The sequence below is a fragment of the Bombina bombina genome, chromosome 8 (genome assembly GCF_027579735.1).
Source record: "Bombina bombina isolate aBomBom1 chromosome 8, aBomBom1.pri, whole genome shotgun sequence".
In the NCBI taxonomy this organism is placed as follows: domain Eukaryota; kingdom Metazoa; phylum Chordata; class Amphibia; order Anura; family Bombinatoridae; genus Bombina; species Bombina bombina.
The window spans coordinates 19,580,961-19,605,061 of NC_069506.1; the positions used below are offsets into that span (position 1 = coordinate 19,580,961).

The window sequence follows — 24,101 nt, forward strand, 5'->3', positions numbered from 1 at the left end:
GGACAAAATAGAACCAAATAAATTTCAAAGAAGTCTTAACCTGCCCCTTACCAGCCAAGCTGGAATACGGCACGTACATCGCAGTATTAGGGAGCTGATTTCGAACCCAAATTATAAACATGTTACTTGGGAAAGAACTCAGGAACTCGTTCCTTAATAAGAACAACCAAACTAGTATAAGCTTAAAGTTTTAGTCTTAGAACTCAATCTTGAAGCCCAGAGTAACAGTTAAGAATTGAATCCAATTATAAAACAAATAATTGATTATCTTAGAACAAAAGAAATATGGATTTTTTAAAATTCCCAAAATTCTTCTAGCTAAAATAGCTAAAGACATAGATTAACCATCATTTGCGAAAATATTCAATAAAATGAAGACACAAATGAAATTATTAGCATGATAGTCCAGTTTAAAGGACCAGTCAATACAGTGGACTTGCATAATCAATAAATGCAAAACAACAAGACAAATGCAACAGCACCTAGTCTAGTAAATGGTGTCCCTTAACAATGCTAAAATAAATCATAATCTGATACTTGATCTTAAAGTAAACAGAAAAAATGAAGCAATTGCAATATCCAAATAAATCACAGGACCAAGAAAAGTACCTGAAACTAAATAATTTTCCATAAATAAGATACAACTATCTAAAGGAAAATAAATACTATTTTGCTATAGAAACAATAGAATAATTAGTAGAAGTAGAGATAGCCCCAATAAATTGGAGAACCCTCCAAATTCAATTTAACTGCTGGCAAAGAATATAGTTTAAAACCTTTGAAGAAGGAATAAAAGAAAATTCTCAGCCTATTCCATTCCCTAGAATGGGGAATTGTAAAGAAAACCTCTGAAAACACAGAAGAAATAAATAGGCAGAAATAGTGTCAGCTAGTCTTAAAGAACTAGTTACCTTAATATCCAAAATAATCAACACCTTTTCAACAAAGAACAAATGTACTTTAATAATAGAAAAATAATAAAAAAGTAGATTTGTTAGTGTCAATATCTGATGAAGAAAATTTCTGAAAGAGAAAAAACATCTTCAGAGAAGGATAAATCAGTATGTTGTTGGTCATTTGAAACTTCAATAATTAAAAAAGAAGTGAAAAAGACCTAAAAATTTTATTAGAAGGCACGAAGTCAGACAAAGCCTTTAAAATAGAATCAGAAAAATATTTCATATAAATCTTCTAAATATTTCTTGTACATAAGATGTAAGAATGGAAATATATAAAGCATAAACACTAATGGATTCTGCATGTAAAATTATATCATAACAACTTATTACAAACCATAGCTTAAGATAAACATTTATAACATTTAAAATAAATGAACTTAGCTTTGGTAGAACTGAAACTCAGTTAAGCGTTTTTCCAGAAGTGGCTTTTGATTCAGGGTCAATCTGAGACATCTTGCAATATGTAATAGAAAAAACAACATATAAAGCAAAAAAGATCAAATTCCTTAAATGACAGTTTCAGGAATGGGAAAAAAAGCCAATGAACAAGCTTCTAGCAACCAGAAGCAATAAATAATGAGACTTAAATATTGTGGAGACAACAATGACGCTCAAATTTTTAGCGCCAAAAAAGCCGCCCACATTATTTGGCGCCTAAATATTTTTGGCGCCAAAAATGGTGCCACATCCGGTAACACCGACATTTTTTGGAGCAAAAACGTCAAAAAAATTACGCAACTTCCGGCGACACGTATGACAAGAAAATTTTTGCGCCAAGAAAGTCCGCGCCAAGAATGACGCAATAAAATGAAGAATTTTCAGCCCCCGCGAGCCTAACAGCCCACAGGAAAAAAGTCAAATTTTAAGGTAAGAAAAAATTGATTTATTCATATGCATTATCCCAAATATGAAACTGACTGTCTGAAATAAGGAACGTTAAACATCCTGAATCAAAGCAAATAAATGTTTAAACACATATATTTAGAACTTTATATAAAAGTGCCCAACCATAGCTTAGAGTGTCACAGAAAATAAGACTTACTTACCCCAGGACACTCATCTACATGTAGTAGAAAGCCAAACCAGTACTGAAACGAGAATCAGTAGAGGTAATGGTATATATAAGAGTATATCGTCGATCTGAAAAGGGAGGTAAGAGATGAATCTCTACGACCGATAACAGAGAACCTATGAAATAGACCCCGTAGAAGGAGATCATTGAATTCAAATAGGCAATACTCTCTTCACATCCCTCTGACATTCACTGCATGCTGAGAGGAAAACCGGGCTCCAACCGGTTGCAGAGCGCATATCAACGTAGAATCTAGCACAAACTTACTTCACCACCTCCACAGGAGGCAAAGTTTGTAAAACTGATTTGTGGGTGTGGTGAGGGGTGTATTTATAGGCATTTTGAGGTTTGGGAAACTTTGCCCCTCCTGGTAGGAATGTATATCCCATACGTCACTAGCTCATGGACTCTTGCTAATTACATGAAAGAAAGTTCCTTTCCCCCCAGTAACAGTTGAAATAATAGAATCCAACTGTGAACCAAATAATTTATTACCCTGGAAAGAAAGGGAAAGCAAAGTTGACTTAGAAGACATATCAGCATTCCAAGTTTTAAGCCATAAAGCTCTTCTAGCTAAAGTAGCTAGAGACATATACCTGACATCAACCCTAATGATATCAAAGATGGCATCACAAATAAAATTATTAGCATGTTGAAGAAGATTAACAATGCTATGAGAATTATGATCTGTTACTTGTTGGGCTAAATCTTCCAACCAAAAAGTTGAAGCTGCAGCAACATCCGCTAAAGATATAGCAGGTCTAAGAAGATTACCTGAACATAAGTAAGCTTTTCTTAGGAAGGATTCAATTTTCCTATCTAAAGGATCCTTAAAGGAAGTACTATCTGCCGTAGGAATAGTAGTACGTTTAGCAAGAGTCGAGATAGCCCCATCAACCTTAGGGATTTTGGCCCAAAACTCTAATCTGTCAGATGGCACAGGATATAATTGCTTAAAACGTTTAGAAGGAGTGAAAGAATTACCCAAATTATTCCATTCCCTGGAAATTACTTCAGAAATAGCATCAGGAACAGGAAAAACTTCTGGAATAACTACAGGAGATTTAAAAACCTTATTTAAACATTTAGATTTAGTATCAAGAGGACCAGAGTCCTCTATCTCTAATGCAATTAAGACTTCTTTAAGTAAAGAACGAATAAATTCCATTTTGAATATGAAGATTTATCAGCATCAACCTCTGAAACTGAATCCTCTGAACCAGAGGAAACATTATCAGAATGATGATGTTCATTTAAAAATTTATCTGAAAAATGAGAAGTTTTAAAAGACCTTTTACGCTTACTAGAAGGAGGAATAACAGACATAGCCTTCTTAATGGATTTAGAAACAAAATCTCTTATGTTAACAGGAACACTCTGAGTATTAGATGTTGATGGAACAACAACAGGTAATGTAACATTACTAAAGGAAATATTATCTGCATTAACAAGTTTGTCATGACATTCATTACAAACAGCTGGAGGAACAGATACCACAAGTTTACAGCAAATACACTTAACTTTGGTAGATCCAACATCAGGCAGCGATTTTCCAGAAGTATCTTCTGATTCAGGGTCAATCTGAGACATCTTGCAATATGTAATAGAAAAAACAACATATAAAGCAAAATTGATCAAATTCCTTAAATGACAGTTTCAGGAATGGGAAAAAATGCCAGTGAACAAGCTTCTAGCAACCAGAAGCAAATAAACAATGAGACTTAAATAATGTGGAGACAAAAATGACGCCCATATTTTTTAGCGCCAAAAATGACGCCACATCCGGTAACGCCGACACTTTTGCCGCAAAAACGTCAAAAAATTACGCAACTTCCGGTGACAAGAACGACGCCGGAAATAAAAAAGAATTTTTTGCGCCAAAAAAGTCAGCGCCAAAATGACGCAATAAAATGAAGCATTTTCAGCCCCCCGCGAGCCAAACAGCCCACAGGGAAAAAAGTCAAATTTTAAGGTAAGAAAACAGAATTTATGTTTACCTGATAAATTACTTTCTCCAACGGTGTGTCCGGTCCACGGCGTCATCCTTACTTGTGGGATATTCTCCTCCCCAACAGGAAATGGCAAAGAGCCCAGCAAAGCTGGTCACATGATCCCTCCTAGGCTCCGCCTACCCCAGTCATTCGACCGACGTTAAGGAGGAATATTTGCATAGGAGAAACCATATGATACCGTGGTGACTGTAGTTAAAGAAAATAAATCATCAGACCTGATTAAAAAACCAGGGCGGGCCGTGGACCGGACACACCGTTGGAGAAAGTAATTTATCAGGTAAACATAAATTCTGTTTTCTCCAACATAGGTGTGTCCGGTCCACGGCGTCATCCTTACTTGTGGGAACCAATACCAAAGCTTTAGGACACGGATGAAGGGAGGGAGCAAATCAGGTCACCTAAATGGAAGGCACCACGGCTTGCAAAACCTTTCTCCCAAAAAATAGCCTCAGAAGAAGCAAAAGTATCAAACTTGTAAAATTTGGTAAAAGTGGGCAGTGAAGACCAAGTCGCTGCCCTACATATCTGATCAATAGAAGCCTCGTTCTTGAAGGCCCATGTGGAAGCCACAGCCCTAGTGGAATGAGCTGTGATTCTTTCAGGAGGCTGCCGTCCGGCAGTCTCGTAAGCCAATCTGATGATGCTTTTAATCCAAAAAGAGAGAGAGGTAGAAGTTGCTTTTTGACCTCTCCTGTTACCAGAATAAACAACAAACAAGGAAGATGTTTGTCTAAAATCCTTTGTAGCATCTAAATAGAACTTTAGAGCGCGAACAACATCCAAATTGTGCAACAAACGTTCCTTCTTCGAAACTGGTTTCGGACCCAAAGAAGGCACGACTATCTCCTGGTTAATGTTTTTGTTAGAAACAACTTTTGGAAGAAAACCAGGTTTAGTACGTAAAACCACCTTATCTGCATGGAACACCAGATAAGGAGGAGAACACTGCAGAGCAGATAATTCTGAAACTCTTCTAGCGGAAGAAATTGCAGCCAAAAACAAAACTTTCCAAGATAATAACTTAATATCAACGGAATGTAAGGGTTCAAACGGAACCCCCTGAAGAACTGAAAGAACTAAGTTGAGACTCCAAGGAGGAGTCAAAGGTTTGTAAACAGGCTTGACTCTAACCAGAGCCTGAACAAAGGCTTGAACATCTGGCACAGCTGCCAGCTCTTTGTGAAGTAACACAGACAAGGCAGAAATCTGTCCCTTCAAGGAACTTGCAGATAATCCTTTCTCCAATCCTTCTTGAAGAAATGATAGAATCCTAGGAATCTGTACCTTGTCCCAAGGGAATCCTTTAGATTCACACCAACAGATATATTTTTTCCATATTTTGTGGTAAATTTTTCTAGTTACAGGCTTTCTGGCCTGAACAAGAGTATCAATAACAGAATCTGAGAACCCTCGCTTTGATAAGATCAAGCGTTCAATCTCCAAGCAGTCAGCTGGAGTAGGACCAGATTTGGATGTTCGAACGGACCTTGAACAAGAAGGTCTCGTCTCAAAGGTAGCTTCCATGGTGAAGCCGATGACATATTCACCAGATCTGCCTACCAAGTCCTGCGTGGTTACGCAGGAGCTATCAAGATCCCCTACGCCCTCTCCTGATTGATCCTGGCTACCAGCCTGGGGATGAGAGGAAACGGCGGGAATACATAAGCTAGGTTGAAAGTCCAAGGTGCTACTAGTGCATCTACTAGAGTCGCCTTGGGATCCCTGGATCTGGACCCGTAGCAAGGAACCTTGAAGTTCTGACGAGAGGCCATCAGATCCATGTCTGGAATGCCCCACAGTTGAGTGATTTGGGCAAAGATTTCCGGATGGAGTTCCCACACCCCCGGATGCAATGTCTGACGAATCAGAAAATCCGCTTCCCAAGTTTCCACTCCTGGGATGTGGATTGCAGACAGGCGGCAGGAGCGAGTCTCCGCCCATTGAATGATTTTGGTCACTTCTTCCATCGCCAGGGAACTCCTTGTTCCCCCCTGATGGTTGATGTACGCAACAGTCGTCATGTTGTCTGATTGAAACCGTATGAACTTGGCCCTCGCTAGCTGAGGCCAAGCCTTGAGAGCATTGAATATCGCTCTCAGTTCCAGAATATTTATCGGTAGAAGAGATTCTTCCCGAGACCAAAGACCCTGAGCTTTCAGGGATCCCCAGACCGCGCCCCAGCCCATCAGACTGGCGTCGGTCGTGACAATGACCCACTCTGGTCTGCGGGAGGTCACCCCTAGCGACAGGTTGTCCAGGGACAGCCACCAACGGAGTGAGTCTCTGGTCCTCTGATTAACTTGTATCTTCGGAGACAAGTCTGTATAGTCCCCATTCCACTGACTGAGCATACACAATTGAAATGGTCTTAGATGAATGCGCGCAAAAGGAACTATGTCCATTGCCGCTACCATCAAACCTATCACTTCCATGCACTGTGCTATGGAAGGAAGAGGAACGGAAGGAAGTATCCGACAAGAGTTTAGAAGTTTTGTTTTTCTGGTCTCTGTCAGAAAAATCCTCATTTCTAAGGAGTCTATTATTGTTCCCAAGAAGGGAACTCTTGTCGACGGAGATAGAGAACTCTTTTCCACGTTCACTTACCATCCGTGAGATCTGAGAAAGGCCAGGACTATGTCCGTGTGAGCCTTTGCTTGAGGAAGGGACGACGCTTGAATAAGAATGTCGTCCAAGTAAGGTACTACAGCAATGCCCCTTGGTCTTAGCACCGCCAGAAGGGACCCTAGTACCTTTGTGAAAATCCTTGGAACAGTGGCTAATCCGAAAGGAAGCGCCACGAACTGGTAATGCTTGTCCAGGAATGCGAACCTTAGGAACCGATGATGTTCCTTGTGGACAGGAATATGTAGATACGCATCCTTTAAATCCACCGTGGTCAAGAATTGACCTTTCTTGATGGAAGGATTGTTCGAATGGTTTCCATTTTGGACGATGGAACCTTGAGAAACTTGTTTAGGATCTTGAGATCTAAGATTGGTCTGAACGTTCCCTCTTTTTTGGGAACTACGAACAGATTGGAGTAGAACCCCATCCCTCGTTCTTTTAATGGAACAGGATGAATCACTTCCAGAAGATAACCTTGGAAGACTATTTCTAGCGCCCAAGGATCCAGAACATCTCTTGCCCAAGCCTGAGTGAAGAGAGAGAGTCTGCCCCCCACCAAATCCGGTCCCGGATCGGGGGCCCGCATCTCATGCTGTCTTGGGAGCAGTGGCAGGTTTCTTGACCTGCTTTCCTTTGTTCCAGCCTTGCCTTGGTCTCCAGGCTGGATTGGCTTGAGAAGTATTACCCTCCTGCTTAGAGGACGTAGCACTTGGGGCTGGTCCGTTTCTGCGAAAGGGACGAAAATTAGGTTTATTTTTGGCCTTGAAAGACCTATTCTGAGGAAGGGCGTGGCCCTTACCCCCAGTGATATCAGAGATAAACTCTTTCAAGTCAGGGCCAAACAGTGTTTTCCCCTTGAAAGGAATGTCAAACAATTTGTTCTTGGAAGACGCATCCGCTGACCAAGATTTTAACCAAAGCGCTCTGCGCGCCACAATAGCAAACCCAGAATTTTTCGCCGCTAACCTAGCCAATTGCAAGGTGGCGTCTAGGGTGAAAGAATCAGCCAATTTAAGAGCACGAATTCTGTCCATAATCTCCTCATAAGAAGAAGAATTACTAATAATCGCCTTTTCTAGCTCATCGCACCAGAAACACGCGGCTGTAGTGACAGGGACAATGCATAGTTCAGACATGTTAAACAGGCATAAACTTGATAACAAAGCACAAAAAACGTTTTAAAATAAAACCGTTACTGTCACTTTAAATTTTAAACTGAACACACTTTATTACTGCAATTGCGAAAAAGTATGAAGGAATTGTTCAAAATTCACCAAAATTTCACCACAGTGTCTTAAAGCCTTAAAAGTATTGCACACCAAATTTGGAAGCTTTAACCCTTAAAATAACGGAACCGGAGCCGTTTTTATATTTAACCCCTTTACAGTCCCTGGAATCTGCTTTGCTGAGACCCAACCAAGCCCAAAGGGGAATACGATACCAAATAATGCCTTCAGAAAGACTTTTCTATGTATCAGAGCTCCACACACATGCAGCTGCATGTCATGCTGTTCTCAAAAACAAGTGCGCCATACCGGCGCGAAAATGAGGCTCTGACTATGATTAGGGAAAGCCCCAATAGAATAAAGTGTCTAAAACAGTGCCTGCCGATATTCTTTTACAAAAAATACCCAGATTAAATGATTCCTCAAGGCTAAATATGTGTAAATATGATCGATTTAGCCCAGAAAATGTCTACAGTCTTAATAAGCCCTTGTGAAGCCCTTATTTACTGTGTGAATAAAAATGGCTTACCGGATCCCATAGGGAAAATGACAGCTTCCAGCATTACATCGTCTTGTTAGAATGTGTCATACCTCAAGCAGCAAAAGACTGCTCATTGTTCCCCCAACTGAAGTTAATTCCTCTCAACAGTCCTGTGTGGAACAGCCATGGATTTTAGTAACGGTTGCTAAAATCATTTTCCTCATACAAACAGAAATCTTCATCTCTTTTCTGTTTCAGAGTAAATAGTACATACCAGCACTATTTTAAAATAACAAACTCTTGATTGAATAATAAAAACTACAGTTAAACACTAAAAAACTCTAAGCCATCTCCGTGGAGATGTTGCCTGTACAACGGCAAAGAGAATGACTGGGGTAGGCGGAGCCTAGGAGGGATCATGTGACCAGCTTTGCTGGGCTCTTTGCCATTTCCTGTTGGGGAGGAGAATATCCCACAAGTAAGGATGACGCCGTGGACCGGACACACCTATGTTGGAGAAAAAAATTGATTATTCAAATGCATTATCCCAAATAATGAAACTGACTGTCTCAAATAAGGAATATTGAACATCCTGAATCAAGGCAAATAAATGTTTAAACACAAATATTTAGAACTTTATATAAAAGTGCCCAACCATAGCTTAGAGTGTCACAAAAATAAGACTTACTTACCCCAGGACACTCATCTACATGTAGTAGAAAGCCAAACCAGTACTGAGACGAGAATCAGTAGAGGTAATGGTATATATAAGAGTATATTGTCGATCTGAAAAGGGAGGTAAGAGATGAATCTCTACGACCGATAACAGAGAACCTATGAAATAGACCCCGTAGAAGGAGATCATTGAATTCAAATAGGCAATACTCTCTTCACATCCCTCTGACATTCACTGCACGCTGAGAGGAAAACCGGGCTCCAACCTGCTGCGGAGCGCATATCAACGTAGAATCTAGCACAAACTTACTTCACCACCTCCACAGGAGGCAAAGTTTGTAAAAACTGATTTGTGGGTGTGGTGAGGGGTGTATTTATAGGCATTTTGAGGTTTGGGAAACTTTGCCCCTCCTGGTAGGAATGTATATCCCATACGTCACTAGCTAATTACATGAAAGAAATACACTTTTATAAGAGTATGTATCTCTATTAATAAGCCTGATACCAGTCGCTATCACTGCATTTAAGGCTTTACTTACATTACTTCGGTATCAGCAGCATTTTCTAGCAAATTCCATCCCTAGAAAAATATTTTAACTGCACATACCTTATTGCAGGAAAACCTGCACGCTATTCCCCCTCTGAAGTTACCTCACTCCTCAGAATATGTGAGAACAGCAAAGGATCTTAGTTACTTCTGCTAAGATCATAGAAAACGCAGGCAGATTCTTCTTCTAAATACTGCCTGAGATAAACAGTACACTCCGGTACCATTTAAAAATAAACTTTTGATTGAAGAAATAAACTAAGTATAAAACTCCTCAGAATATGTGAGAACAGCAAAGGATCTTAGTTACTTCTGCTAAGACCATAGAAAACGCAGGCAGATTCTTCTTCTAAATACTGCCTGAGATAAACAGTACACTCCGGTACCATTTAAAAATAAACTTTTGATTGAAGAAATAAACTAAGTATAAAACACCACAGTCCTCTTACGACCTCCATCTTAGTTGAGAGTTGCAAGAGAATGACTGGATATTGCAGTGAGGGGAGGAGCTATATAGCAGCTCTGCTGTGGGTGATCCTCTTGCAACTTCCTGTTGGGAAGGAGAATATCCCACAAGTAATGGATGATCCGTGGACTGGATACACTTAAGAGAAAAAAAGCTTAATTTTCCCGTCAAATAAAATCAATGTTAACTGTCTAGAGAAATAGTGCACCCTGTAATCTTGGTAAGCAAGTAACTATTTTTTTGTGTCACAGTAGGTTTGATCTTAGGACAATTCCAAAAATAATAGAATAAATTAAGACCATCATTTTCCCAGCTGTTTTTACGAGGAGCGTCATTTTGAAATTCTATTTGGAGTGCAGTAGTCTTTAAGTACTAAGTTTTTTCTTACCTGAAGTAAGATTCCAGTGTAGTAGATTTGGTAACTTTGAGACTTCTCAATAACATTTCTTATTTTCTATCATCTTTAGAAGGATAAATATTTTGATAAGCCTCACCTGGGTACATTGCAGAAGGGGTGCTGCAATACTGGAGGTCAACAAGCCCTGCAGGACATCATGAATCCCAGCAGTGAGTTCAGAGATCATAGCCTCCTTCCATATTGCACTATTACTGCCCAAACACGAAGGGCAAGTGTACACTATACTCTCAGGCAAGTTAGATAACATTTCATAACCTTCATCTGTGGGGAAAACAGACAGTTATAGACCGTTAAATGAATGAGAAGTGGAGAGGCAGAATACAACATGTACTTGACTATAAAACTCACCAGACAGTTCTTCACAGCTTGAGTGCACCCATTTCTTGCACTTTGCACACTGCACCATTTTGCTCTCATAGTCATTTTCTTCATAGCACCGAGTACAGATGGGACAGAAATGTCCTGTGCAGAAGAAAAGGAGGAATTAAAGTCATTTGCAGCTGCAAGAGGGGTGTCAAAGGGCAAGATAAACAAGTCACATGGCTCACCTTTCTGATACAATGAGGAGCATTCGGAGCACAAGTTGCCGTCTTCAGACACCTCCACTTCACCATCCTTCCCAAGAGAAGCACCACAGCTCTTACAGCGAATGCACGCAGAGCAGATCTAAATAATGAAACCGTAAAGTCAATTAACATATTCTTGTATAATGGAAGTTCAAGATACATTAAAGTATAGGAAACTGTATACTAAAACAGACTACCATTCCCGTAAAGAACACAATGTACACAGGTTCAAATCGTATCAAAATGCAAAATAAAAAAAATGTTTTATTATGTGTGTTTGCAATATATTTTAACTATTCATTTTGCCCCCCTTTTCCCGTATTTTAACTGAAAATTTGTTGGTTTTCTAAATTCCACTGAGGTACCATAAAGTAATGGGCACCGCCATATTTTAACTTCAATTTACCCTTATCTATCATTCCTGCTGAGGAAAATTAGGGACAGATCTAAAAACAGGCAATAAAAGACAGCACAGACAGAGATAAACAGAACACTAGTCCAATAATGGTGGCACCAATTGCTTTACAGAAACTAATGCATTTTATATAAATTAAATCTTTACACTTGTATTTTTTTATATTTAAACAAATATAAATTGTAAAAAAATACATCTACATATAATTCTGAGACTAATATTTGCTTTAAATACATCACATACATCATATTTACTGTATAACATTCCTTTAAATAGTACGGACATTATACATTTAAGGATTATCAGTGACCAGGAATAATCTAAATTGCAACACAAATCTCTTTTTTTGGGGTACTTTGTTAAAGACGTACCCATCCATCTTTGCTGCAAGGTGGTTTCACTGGATAATTGGGTCCCAAGCAATTCACATGATAGTTTGTCTGGCAGAGCTCACATTCAAGTAAAGGCTAATGTTGAGAAAACAAAAAAACATACAATGCAAGTTAGTCCAAATAAAGTCCCCAATTTAAAAATATACCTCTAATTTAAATTCCAGTTAATGACCGACTGATTACTGGGAAGTATGCTCTTCTGCACTAGCCTGACCTACCAATCAACAGCTTTTTTTTTTTTTTTAAATGTTCCATATTAAAATATGCTTGTATAATGTCCCTTTAAGCAGGGATACAATGAAAACCTGATGAGTTGAAAGAAAGAGCTCTAGATCTGCTTTACATCGGGGGATTGTAGTCACCTTTTTGGTCTTTCCTTTGCGCCCACAAACATAACAAAACTTGCAGCGACGACAGCACCACGCGTCTTCCTGCTCAGGCAGCGGCCTCTCAGATTCTTCAAGGCAGAAGGAATGAAACGGTTCACAGCAAACCTGGCAGTACAGAAGCTGAAAACCAACAAGAAACATCAGGGACAGAGTACAGGAAATTCCCATTTCTCTTCCTCATGACCAACATTAGAGGCGTCACATACTGTATTACCAGTTAGTCAAGGCGCCATGGCTCCAAACGTATTTTATATATAAACCTCAATTTCAATTGCTACCATGACTTAAAAACAAATCAAACAAAAACATACATAAAATTTGTGTAGCTGGTTTCCCAATATTGCGCTATAAATATTTATGTTGTCCCCGCAGTACCTCATGATGCCCTCGGCTGGCACACAACAGACACATGAGTTCTGGCGACACAGGAACAGATGTCAATATGCTGAGTCCACCCATTAACCACACGTTCTGCAAATCGCAATCCTCCTACAATGCAAAGTAAAACTTATGTTCTCTCCTATAGGAATGGTAGGAAAGAGACTAGTACAGAGACAGAAAACTGAAGAAAATGTGCTAAACATGAATAACTGCAATGGCTCACATTGTCACAAGATTTACCTGTGCTATTTAAAGGGACAGTGTACTGTAACAATTTCTCCTCTTTAATGTGTTCCCAACTATTTTACCAGATGGAATTATAACTTATTTAGCTTTATTTTGTCCTTTTAAATAATTGCTTTTGCCTGTTTACCCCACCTATACTGAACATTTCAATACTTAAATACTCGCTATGTAAAATCTGTGTAAACTACACATCCAGTGGGGGTTAATATAATATATATGTAAGAATACTTCATATCCCTGCAAGCTCAAACCATTTTAATGGTTTGTTGTTTCAAAGAGCAAAACCAGCTAGTTTATATTAAAAAATAAACCTAAAAAGGAACAATTTACAATTAATTTCACACTCTTCAGCTAATATAACAATTTATTGGAAACTTATTGCGAGAAAACAATTTATGTAAGAACTTACATGATAAATTAATTTCATAATGGCAAGAGTCCATGAGCTAGTGACGTATAGGATACACATTCCTACCAGGAGGGGGCAAAAAGTTTCCTAAACCTCAAATGCCTATAAAAAGAAAATGTATGCTTACCTGATAAATGTATTTCTTTTTTGACACGATGAGTCCACGGATCATCTTAATTACTATTGGGGAATACCACTCCTGCCCTGCAGGAGGCGACAAAGAGCACCACAGCAAAGCTGTTAAATATCTATCACCTCCCTTCCCTCCCAACCTAGTCATTCGACTGAAGTAAAGGAGAGAAAGGAAGTAACAAGGTGCAGAGGTGTCTGAAGTTTATAAGAAACCTGTCTATAAAACAGGGCGGGCCGTGGACTCATCGTGTCAAAAAAGAAATAAATTTATCAGGTAAGCATAAATTTTCTTTTTAAAGACACGATGAGTCCACGGATCATCTCAATTACTATTGGGAATCAATATAAAAGCTAGAGTACACAGATGATACGGGAGGGACAAGACAGGGAACCTAAACGGAAGGCACCACTGCTTGAAGAACCTTTCTCCCAAAAGCGGCCTCAGCTGGGGCAAAAGTGTCAAATTTGTAAAATTTTGAAAAAGTGTGAAGAGAGGACCAAGTTGCAGCCTTGCAAATATGTTCCACAGAAGCTTCATTTTTGCATGCCCATGAGGAAGCAACAGCCCTCGTGGAATGAGCCGTAACACTCTCTGGAGGCTGCTGTCTAGCAGTTTTATATGCAAAACGTATGATACTCTTCAGCCAAAAAGAAAGAAGTAGCCGTAGCGCTTTGTCCCTTACGTTTTCCTGAGAAAACCACAAACAAAGCAGAAGACTGACGAAAATCCTTAGTCGTCTGCAGGTAAAATTTTAAGGCACGAACCACGTCCATATTGTGTAGAAGCCGTTCCTTCTGTGAAGAAGGATTAGGACACAAGGAAGGAACAACAATCTCCTGGTTCTGATCAGAAACAACTTTAGGTAGAAATCCTAATTTAGTACGTAAAACTACCTTATCTGAATGAAAAATAAGGTAAGGAGACTCGTACTGCAAAGCCGAGAGCTCTGACACTCTGCGAGCAGAAGAAATAGCAACAAGAAATAAAACTTTCCAGGATAACAACTTAATATCTAATGAATGCACAGGCTCAAACGGAGCCCCTTGAAGAACTTTAAGAACCAAATTAAGACTCCATGGAGGAGTAACGGATTTGAACACAGGCCTGATCTTGACCAAGGCCTGACAAAAAGATTGTACATCTGGAACATCTGTCAGACGTTTGTGTAACAAAATAGATAAGGCAGAAATCTGACCCTTTAGGGAACTTGTCGATAATCCTTTCTCCAAACCCTCTTGGAGAAAGGACAAAATTCTAGGAATCCTAACTCTACTCCAGGTGTAGCCCTTGGACTCACACCAATAGAGATATTTACGCCATATCTTATGGTAAATCTTTCTAGTTACAGGTTTACAAGCCTGAATCATGGTCTCTATGACCAATTCTGAAAGGCCCCGCTTGGATAAAATTAAGCGTTCAATCTCCAAGCAGTCAGCTTGAGAGAAACTAGATTTGGGTGAAGGAAGGTCCCTTGAACTAGGTCCTTCCTCAACGGAAGTCTCCAAGGTGGTAGAGATGACGTGCATCAGATCTGCATACCAAATCCTGCAAGGCCAAGCCGGTGCAATGAGGATCACCGAGGCCCTCTCCTGCTTAATTCGAGCAATGACCAAGGAAGCAAACTGAGGAAATAGGTATGCTAGCCTGAAGGTCCAAGGTACCGCCAGGGCGTCTATCAGAACCGCCTGAGGGTCCCTGGACCTCGACCCGTACCTCGGAAGCTTGGCATTCTGCCGAGATGCCATGAGATCCAATTGCGGCTGATCCCATTTGAGACTCAGACTGGAAAACACCTCCGGATGGAGTTCCCACTCCCCCGGATGAAAAGACTGCCTGTTAAGGAAATTCGCCTCCCAGTTGTCCACCCCTGGGATGTGGATCGCCGACAGACAGCAAGAGTGGGCTTCTGCCCACTGAATTATTTTGGTTACCTACGACATCGCCAAGGAACTCCTTGTTCCTCCCTGATGATTGATGCAAGCCAGTGAAGTTATGATGTCCGACTGGAACCTGATAAACTGGACCGAGGCTAACTGAGGCCAGGCCAGAAGAGCATTGAAGATCGCTCTCAGCTCCAGAATGTTTATAGGCAGAACAGACTGACTGAGTCCAAAGTCCCTGAGCCTTTAGGGAGCCCCAGACTGCTCCCCCATCCTAGAAGGCTGGCGTCTGTTGTCACAATCACCCAAGATGGTCTGCGAAAGCAGGTTCCCTGGGAGAGATGATCCAGAGACAACCACCATTGAAGAGAATCCCTTGTTTCCTGTTCCAGTAGTATTCGAGGAGACAAGTCCGCATAATCTCCGTTCCATTGCCTGAGCATGTTTAACTGCAGAGGTCTGAGGTGGAACCGAGCAAAACGGATGATGTCCATTGCTGCCACCATCAGTCCGATTACCTCCATGCACTGAGCCACTGATGGCCGAGGAGTGGATTGAAGAGCTAGACAAGTAATGAAGATCTTTGATTTCCTGACTTCTGTCAGAAAAGTCTTCATTGACAGAATCTATTATGGTTCCCAAGAAAGTTACCCTTGTCTTTGGGACTAAGGAACTCTTTTCCAAATCTACCTTCCATCCATGAGATTACAGGAAGGATAACAACATTTCCGTGTGGCATCTTGCTTGTTGTAAGGATAGCGCTTGGACTAGGATGTCGTCCAGGTAGGGCACCACTGCAATGCAACCGAATTACCGCCAACAGCGAACCCAGAACCTTTGAGAAAATCCTGGGAGCTGTGGCAAGACCGAAGGGCAGAGCCACGAATTGGAATAGTTTGTCAAGAGAAGCAAACCTTAGAAATTTGTGATGGTCCCTGTGAATGGGAACATGCAAGTATGTGTCCTTTAAATCCACAGTTATAAATTGACCCTCTTGGACCAGAGGGAGAATGGAACAAATAGTATCCATCTTGAAGGACGGTACTCTGAGGAATTTGTTTAGACTCTTGAGATCTAAAATAGGCCTGAAGGTTCCCTCTTTTTTGGGAACCACGAACAGATTGGAATAAAATCCCAGACCCCATTCCTGAATCTGAACAGGAACTATCACTCCCAGATCGGAGAGGTCTCTTACACAGTGTAAGAACGCCTCTCTTTGTCTGGTCTACAGATAATCTTGAAAGTAGGAACCTGCCTCTGGGAGGAAAACTTCTGAACTCTAGTTTGTATCCCTGGGACACTATTTCTACTGCCCAGGGATCCTGCACATCTCAAACCCAAGCTTGAGCGAAGGAAAGTCTGCCCCCTACAAAATCCGGTCCCGGATTGGGGGCAGACCCTTCATGCTGACTTTGATTCAATAGCAGGCTCCTTGGATTGTTTTCCCTTATTCCAAGACTGATTGGGTCTCCATGAAGGTTTAGACTGTTCCTGCTTGGAGGCGGAAGAGGAAGTATTTCCCTTGAAATTTCGAAAGGAACGAAAATTGTCGTCCCTTTTGCTTGTTTCTTTTGACCTGAGGGAGAAGGTGACCCTTACCTCCCGTAATATCAGAGATTATTTCCGTCAAGCCAGGTCCAAACAAGGTCTTTCCCTTGTAAGGAATCGCTAAAAGCTTAGGACTTAGAGGATACATCCGCAGACCAAAGTTTTAATCATAAGCCTCTGCGAGCTATAACAGAGAAACTTCAAATCATGGCTCTCAGTTTGATAACTTGAAGGGAAGCATCCGTAATAAAGGAAATAGCCAATTTAAGATCTTTTATCCTATCCTGGATTTCATCCAGGGGAGTTTCTGTCCTAATAGCATCTGACAACTCAGCAAACCAATATGCCGCCGCACTAGTGACGGTAGCAATGCACACAGCAGGCACCCATTGTAAGCCCTGGTGTACATACATCTTTTTGAGTAACCCCTCTAATTTTTTTGTCCATAGGATCTTTAAAAGCAAAAACTATCCTCTATGGGTATAGTAGTTCTCTTAGCTAAGGTGGAAACAGCTCCTTCCACCTTGGGGACTGTTTGCCAAGCCTCCTTAACCGAGTCGGCTATGGGAAACATCTTTTTTAAAATAGGAATAGCAATGATCTCAGAAGCTCGGTCTAGTACTGGAAAAACCTCTATCGAGGAAGGTACCTCAAAACATTTGTTCAGCTTACTGGATTTCTTGCTATTAACAACGACCGTGGAGTCGCTGTCGTCCAGAGTAGCTAAAACCTCCTTAAGTAACAGACGGAGGTGTTCCAGCTTAAACCTGAAGGATACAAATTCAGTATCAGCAAGAGGAATTTCATTGTCAGAATCTGAAATTTCACCTTCAGATGCTACTAAGTTATCCTCCTCCTCAGGTTTCTGTGAGGGGACATCTGAAATAGCAACAAATGCATCAGAAACCTCGCTTACTAAATGTCTGATTTTCCTCTTATGCTTTCCCTGCAACATTGGGAAAGCAGACAACGCATCTGAAACAGCAGAAGACATGAGAGAAGCAATGTCTTTTAAAGTAACTCCAGCGGGAGCTAGAGGGGTAGCGCAGGGCACTGCATGTGCGGGAGGTAACATTTGGGACGCTTGGGGAGAAAGCTGCGGCATATATTGAACATTGTCATAAGATTCCTGAACAGCATCCCCTTTAGAAAATGTTGGCTCTGAAAAAATTATCCCTCCCTATAACTTAAAGTTCTCTAAATACGAGGAACAGAAAGGGATTGGTGGTTCCACATTGGCATCAAAACAGAGAGCAAATGACACTTTGTGAGGCCTCTTGATCCATTCTAACACACAATTAAACAATTAGATATAAAAGGATTACATTTTATTATTAAAATACAAAAAACATAAAAGCGTTACTGTCCCTTTAAATAATAAACAGCAACTTTTTATTCCGTTTAAGCAAATATAATATAAAATGGCTTAATACGCTAAAACATAATTTATGTAAGAACTTACCTGATAAATTCATTTCTTTCATATTAGCAAGAGTCCATGAGCTAGTGACGTATGGGATATACATTCCTACCAGGAGGGGCAAAGTTTCCCAAACCTCAAAATGCCTATAAATACACCCCTCACCACACCCACAAATCAGTTTAACGAATAGCCAAGAAGTGGGGTGATAAGAAAAAAGTGCGAAAGCATAAAAAATAAGGAATTGGAATAATTGTGCTTTATACAAAAAAATCATAACCACCACAAAAAAGGGTGGGCCTCATGGACTCTTGCTAATATGAAAGAAATGAATTTATCAGGTAAGTTCTTACATAAATTATGTTTTCTTTCATGTAATTAGCAAGAGTCCATGAGTTAGTGACGTATGGGATAATAAATACCCAAGATGTGGAACTTCCACGCAAGAGTCACTAGAGAGGGAGGGATAAAATAAAGACAGCCAATTCCGCTGAAAAAATAATCCACACCCCAAAATAAAGTTTTAATCTTATAATGAAAAAAACTGAAATTATAAGCAGAAGAATCAAACTGAAACAGCTGCCTGAAGTACTTTTCTACCAAAAACTGCTTCAGAAGAAGAAAACACATCAAAATGGTAGAATTTAGTAAAAGTATGCAAAGAAGACCAAGTGGCTGCTTTGCAAATCTGATCAACCGAAGCTTCATTCCTAAACGCCCAGGAAGTAGAAACTGACCTAGTAGAATGAGCTGTAATCCTTTGAGGCGGAGTTTTACCCGACTCGACATAAGCATGATGAATCAAAGATTTTAACCAAGATGCCAAAGAAATGGCAGAGGCCTTCTGACCTTTCCTGGAACCGGAAAAGATAACAAATAGACTACAAGTCTTTCGGAAATCTTTAGTAGCTTCAACATAATATTTCAAAGCTCTAACTACATCCAAAGAATGCAACGATCTTTCCTTAGAATTCTTAGGATTAGGACACAATGAAGGAACCATAATTTCTCTACTAATGTTGTTAGAGTTCACAACTTTAGGTAAAACTTTAAATGAAGTCTGCAACACCGCCTTAACCTGATGAAAAATCAGAAAAGGAGATTCACAAGAAATAACAGATAACTCTGAAACTCTTCTAGCAGAAGAGATGGCCAAAAGGAACAGAACTTTCCAAGAAAGTAATTTAATGTCCAGAGAATGCATAGGTTCAAACGGAGGAGCTTGTAAAGCCCCCAGAACCAAATTCAAACTCCAAGGAGGAGAGATTGACTTAATGACAGGTTTGATACGAACCAAAGCCTGTACAAAACAATGAATATCAGGAAGATTAGCAATCTTTCTGTGAAACAACACAGAAAGAGCAGAAATTTGTCCTTTCAAAGAACTTGCAGACAAACCTTTATCCAGACCATCCTGAAGAAATTGTAAAATTCTAGGAATTCTAAAAGAATGCCAGGAAAATTGATGAGAAGAGCACCAAGAAATGTAAGTCTTCCAGACTCGATAATATATCTTCCTAGACACAGATTTACGAGCCTGTAACATAGTATTAATTACGGAGTCAGAGAAACCTCTATGACTGAGACTCAAGCGTTCAATCTCCATACCTTCAAATTTAATGATTTGAGATCCTGATGGAAAAAAGGACCTTGAGATAGAAGGTCTGGTCTTAACGGAAGAGTCCAAGGTTGGCAAGTAGCCATCCGAACAAGATCCGCATACCAAAACCTGTGAGGCCATGCTGGAGCCACCAGCAGAACAAACGAACGCTCTTTTAGAATCTTGGAGATCACTCTTGGAAGAAGAACCAAAGGCGGAAAGATATAGGCAGGATGATACTTCCAAGGAAGTGACAATGCATCCACTGCCTCCGCCTGAGGATCCCTGGATCTGGACAGATACCTGGGAAGTTTCTTGTTTAGATGAGAAGCCATCAGATCTATTTCTGGAAGACCCCAGATTTGAACAATCTGAAGAAACACCTCTGGGTGAAGAGACCATTCGCCCGGATGTAACGTCTGGCGACTGAGATAATCCGCTTCCCAATTGTCCACACCTGGGATGTGAACCGCAGAAATTAAACAGGAGCTGGATTCCGCCCAAGCAAGTATCCGAGATACTTCTTTCATAGCCAGAGGACTGTGAGTCCCCCCTTGATGATTGACATATGCCACGGTTGTGACATTGTCCGTCTGAAAACAAATGAACGATTCTCTCTTCAGAAGAGGCCACGACTGAAGAGCTCTGAAAATCGCACTGAGTTCCAAAATGTTGATGGGTAATCTCGCCTCCTGAGATTCCCAAACCCCCTGCGCTGTCAGAGACCCCCATACAGCTCCCCAACCTGTCAGACTCGCATCTGTTGAGATCACAGTCCAGGTTGGAAGAACAAAAGAAGCACCTTGAACTAAACGATGGTGATCTGTCCACCACGTCAGAGAGTGTCGTACAATCGGATTTAAAGATATTAATTGAGATATCTTTGTATAATCCCTGCACCACTGGTTCAGCATACAAAGCTGAAGAGGTCGCATGTGAAAACGAGCAAAGGGGATCGCGTCTGATGCAGCAGTCATAAGACCTAGAATTTCCATGCATAAGGCTACCGAAGGGAATGATTGAGACTGAAGGTTTCGACAAGCTGAAACCAATTTCAGACGTCTCTTGTCCGTCAGAGACAAAGTCATGGACACTGAATCTATTTGGAAACCTAAAAAGGTTACCCGTGTCTGAGGAATCAATGAACTCTCTGGTAAATTGATCCTCCAACCATGTTCTTGAAGAAATGACACAAGTCGATTCGTATGAAATTCTGCTAAATGTGAAGACTGAGCAAGTACCAAGATATCGTCCAAATAAGGAAATACCACAACACCCTGTTCTCTGATTACAGATAGCAGGGCACCGAGAACCTTTGAAAAAATCCTTGGAGCTGTTGCTAGGCCGAACGGCAGAGCCACAAATTGGTAATGCTTGTCTAGAAAAGAGAATCTCAGAAACTGATAGTGATCTGGATGAATCGGAATATGCAGATATGCATCCTGTAAATCTATTGTGGACATATAATGCCCTTGCTGAACAAAAGGCAGAATAGTCCTTATAGTTACCATTTTGAATGTCGGTATCCTTACATAACGATTCAATATTTTTAAATCCAGAACTGGTCTGAAGGAATTCTCCTTCTTTGGTACAATGAATAGATTGGAGTAAAACCCCAGACCCTGTTCCAGAACTGGAACTGGCACAATTACTCCAGCCAACTCTAGATCTGAAACACATTTCAGAAATGCTTGAGCCTTCACTGGATTTATTGGAATGCGAGAAAGAAAAAATCTTCTTGCAGGAGGCCTTACCTTGAAACCTATTCTGTACCCTTGTGAAACAATGTTCTGAATCCAAAGACTGTGAATCGAATTGATACAAATTTCTTTGAAAAATCGTAATCTGCCCCCTACCAGCTGTGCTGGAATGAGGGCCGCACCTTCATGTGGACTTGGGAGCTGGCTTTTGCTTTCTAAAAGGCTTGGATTTATTCCAGACTGGAGATGGTTTCCAAACAGAAACTGTTCCTTTAGGGGAAGGATCAGGCTTCTGTTCCTTATTGTGACGAAAGGAACGAAAACGATTAGCAGCCCTATATTTACCTTTAGATTTTTTATCCTGAGGTAAAGTTCCTTTCCCCCCAGTAACAGTTGAAATAATAGAATCCAACTGGGAACCAAACAATGTATTACCTTGGAAAGAAAGGGAAAGCAAAGTTGACTTAGAAGACATATCTGCATTCCAAGTTTTAAGCCATAAAGCTCTTCTAGCTAAAATAGCTAAAGACATATACCTGACATCAACTCTAATGATATCAAAGATGGCATCACAAATAAATTTATTAGCATGTTGAAGAAGTTTAACAATGCTAGGAGTATTATGATCTGACACTTGTTGTGCCAAAGCCTCCAAACAAAAAGTGGAAGCTGCCGCAACATCAGCCAAAGAAATAGCAGGCCTAAGAAGATTACCTGAACATAAATAAGCTTTCCTTAGAAAGGAATCAATTTTCCTATCTAAAGGATCCTTAAAGGAAGTACTATCTGCCGTAGGAATAGTAGTACGTTTAGCGAGAGTAGAGATAGCCCCATCAACTTTAGGGATCTTGTTCCAAAACTCTAATCTGTCAGATGGCACAGGATACAATTTATTAAACCTTTTAGAAGGAGTAAATGAATTACCCAGATTATTCCATTCCCTAGAAATTACTTCAGAAATAGCATCAGGGACAGGAAAAACTTCCGGAATAACTGTAGGAGGTTTAAAAACCGAATTTAAACGCTTAGTAGATTTAGTATCAAGAGGACTAGATTCCTCCATCTCTAATGCGATTAAAACTTCTTTAAGTAAAGAACGAAAAAATTCCATTTTAAATAAATATGAAGATTTATCAGTGTCAATATCTGAGACAGAATCCTCAGAACCAGAAAAATCATCATCAGAAACAGACAAATCAGAATGATGATGTTCATTTAAAAATTCATCTGAAAAATGTGAAGTTTTAAAAGACCTTTTACGTTTACTGGAAGGAGAAATAACGGACATAGCCTTCCTAATAGATTTAGAAACAAAATCTCTTATATTAACAGGAACATCCTGAGTATTAGATGTTGATGGAACAGCAACAGGTAATGGTATATTACTAATGGAAATACTATCTGCATTAGCAAGCTTATCATGACATTCATGACAAACTACAGCCGGAGGGACAGTTACCACAAGTTTACAGCAGATACACTTAACTTTGGTGGAACCAGCATCAGGCAGCATTTTTCCAGAAGTAGCTTCTGATCCAGGGTCAATCTGAGACATCTTGCAATATGTAAGAGAAAAAACATATAAAGCAAAATCTATCAAATTCCTTAAAAGGCAGTTTCAGGAATGGCAAAAAAAATGCCAATGAACAAGCCTCTAAGCAACCAGAAGCAAATGAAAAATGAGACTTAAATAATGTGAGAAAAAAGGTGGAGACAAAAATGACGCCCACATTTTTTAGCGCCAAAAAAAGCCGCCCACATCCGGTGACGCCGACATTTTTGGCGCAAAACGTAAAAAAAAATGACGCAAACACGAACAACTTCCGGCGACAAGTATGACGCCGGAAATGACAAAGAAATTTTTTGCGCCAAAAAAGTCAGCGCCAAGAATGACGCAATAAAATGAAGCATTTTCAGCCCCCGCGAGCCTAACAGCCCACAGGGAAAAAAGTCAATTTTTAAGGTAAGAAAAAATGATTTAATTCATATGCATTATCCCAAATAATGAAACCGACTGTCTAAACATTTATTTGCCTTGATTCAGGATGATCAATATTCCTTATTTCAAACACATATTTAGAACTTTATATAAAAGTGCCCAACCATAGCTTAGAGTGTCACAAAAAATAAGGCTTACTTACCCCAGGACACTCATCTACATGTAGTAGAAAGCCAAACCAGTACTGAAACGAGAATCAGTAGAGGTAATGGTATATAAGAGTATATGAAAAGGGAGGTAAGAGATGAATCTCTACGACCGATAACAGAGAACCTATGAAATAGATTCCGTAGAAGGAGACCATTGAATTCAAATAGGCAATACTCTCTTCACATCCCTCTGACATTCACTGCACACTGAGAGGAAAACCGGGCTCCAGCCTGCTGCGAATCGCATATCAACGTAGAATCTAGCACAAACTTACTTCACCACCTCCATGGGAGGCAAAGTTTGTAAAACTGATTTGTGGGTGTGGTGAGGGGTGTATTTATAGGCATTTTGAGGTTTGGGAAACTTTGCCCCTCCTGGTAGGAATGTATATC

The 24,101-nt window shown here is 40.2% G+C and overlaps 1 protein-coding gene across 2 annotated transcripts in view; it reads right to left on the reverse strand.

The window, feature by feature from the left end:
• The window catches only part of KMT2B (lysine methyltransferase 2B), a 559,096-nt gene that overhangs the window by 313,963 nt on the left and 221,032 nt on the right, over nucleotides 1–24,101 (reverse strand). For both annotated transcript variants that reach the window (XM_053690169.1, XM_053690168.1), the window contains exons 11-16: nucleotides 12,619–12,732; nucleotides 12,217–12,363; nucleotides 11,834–11,929; nucleotides 11,030–11,147; nucleotides 10,830–10,943; nucleotides 10,558–10,742 (exon numbers count right to left, since the gene is read on the reverse strand). In XM_053690169.1, the coding sequence (XP_053546144.1) occupies nucleotides 10,558–10,742; nucleotides 10,830–10,943; nucleotides 11,030–11,147; nucleotides 11,834–11,929; nucleotides 12,217–12,363; nucleotides 12,619–12,732 (774 nt within the window). The remainder of the gene's footprint in view (nucleotides 1–10,557; nucleotides 10,743–10,829; nucleotides 10,944–11,029; nucleotides 11,148–11,833; nucleotides 11,930–12,216; nucleotides 12,364–12,618; nucleotides 12,733–24,101) is intronic.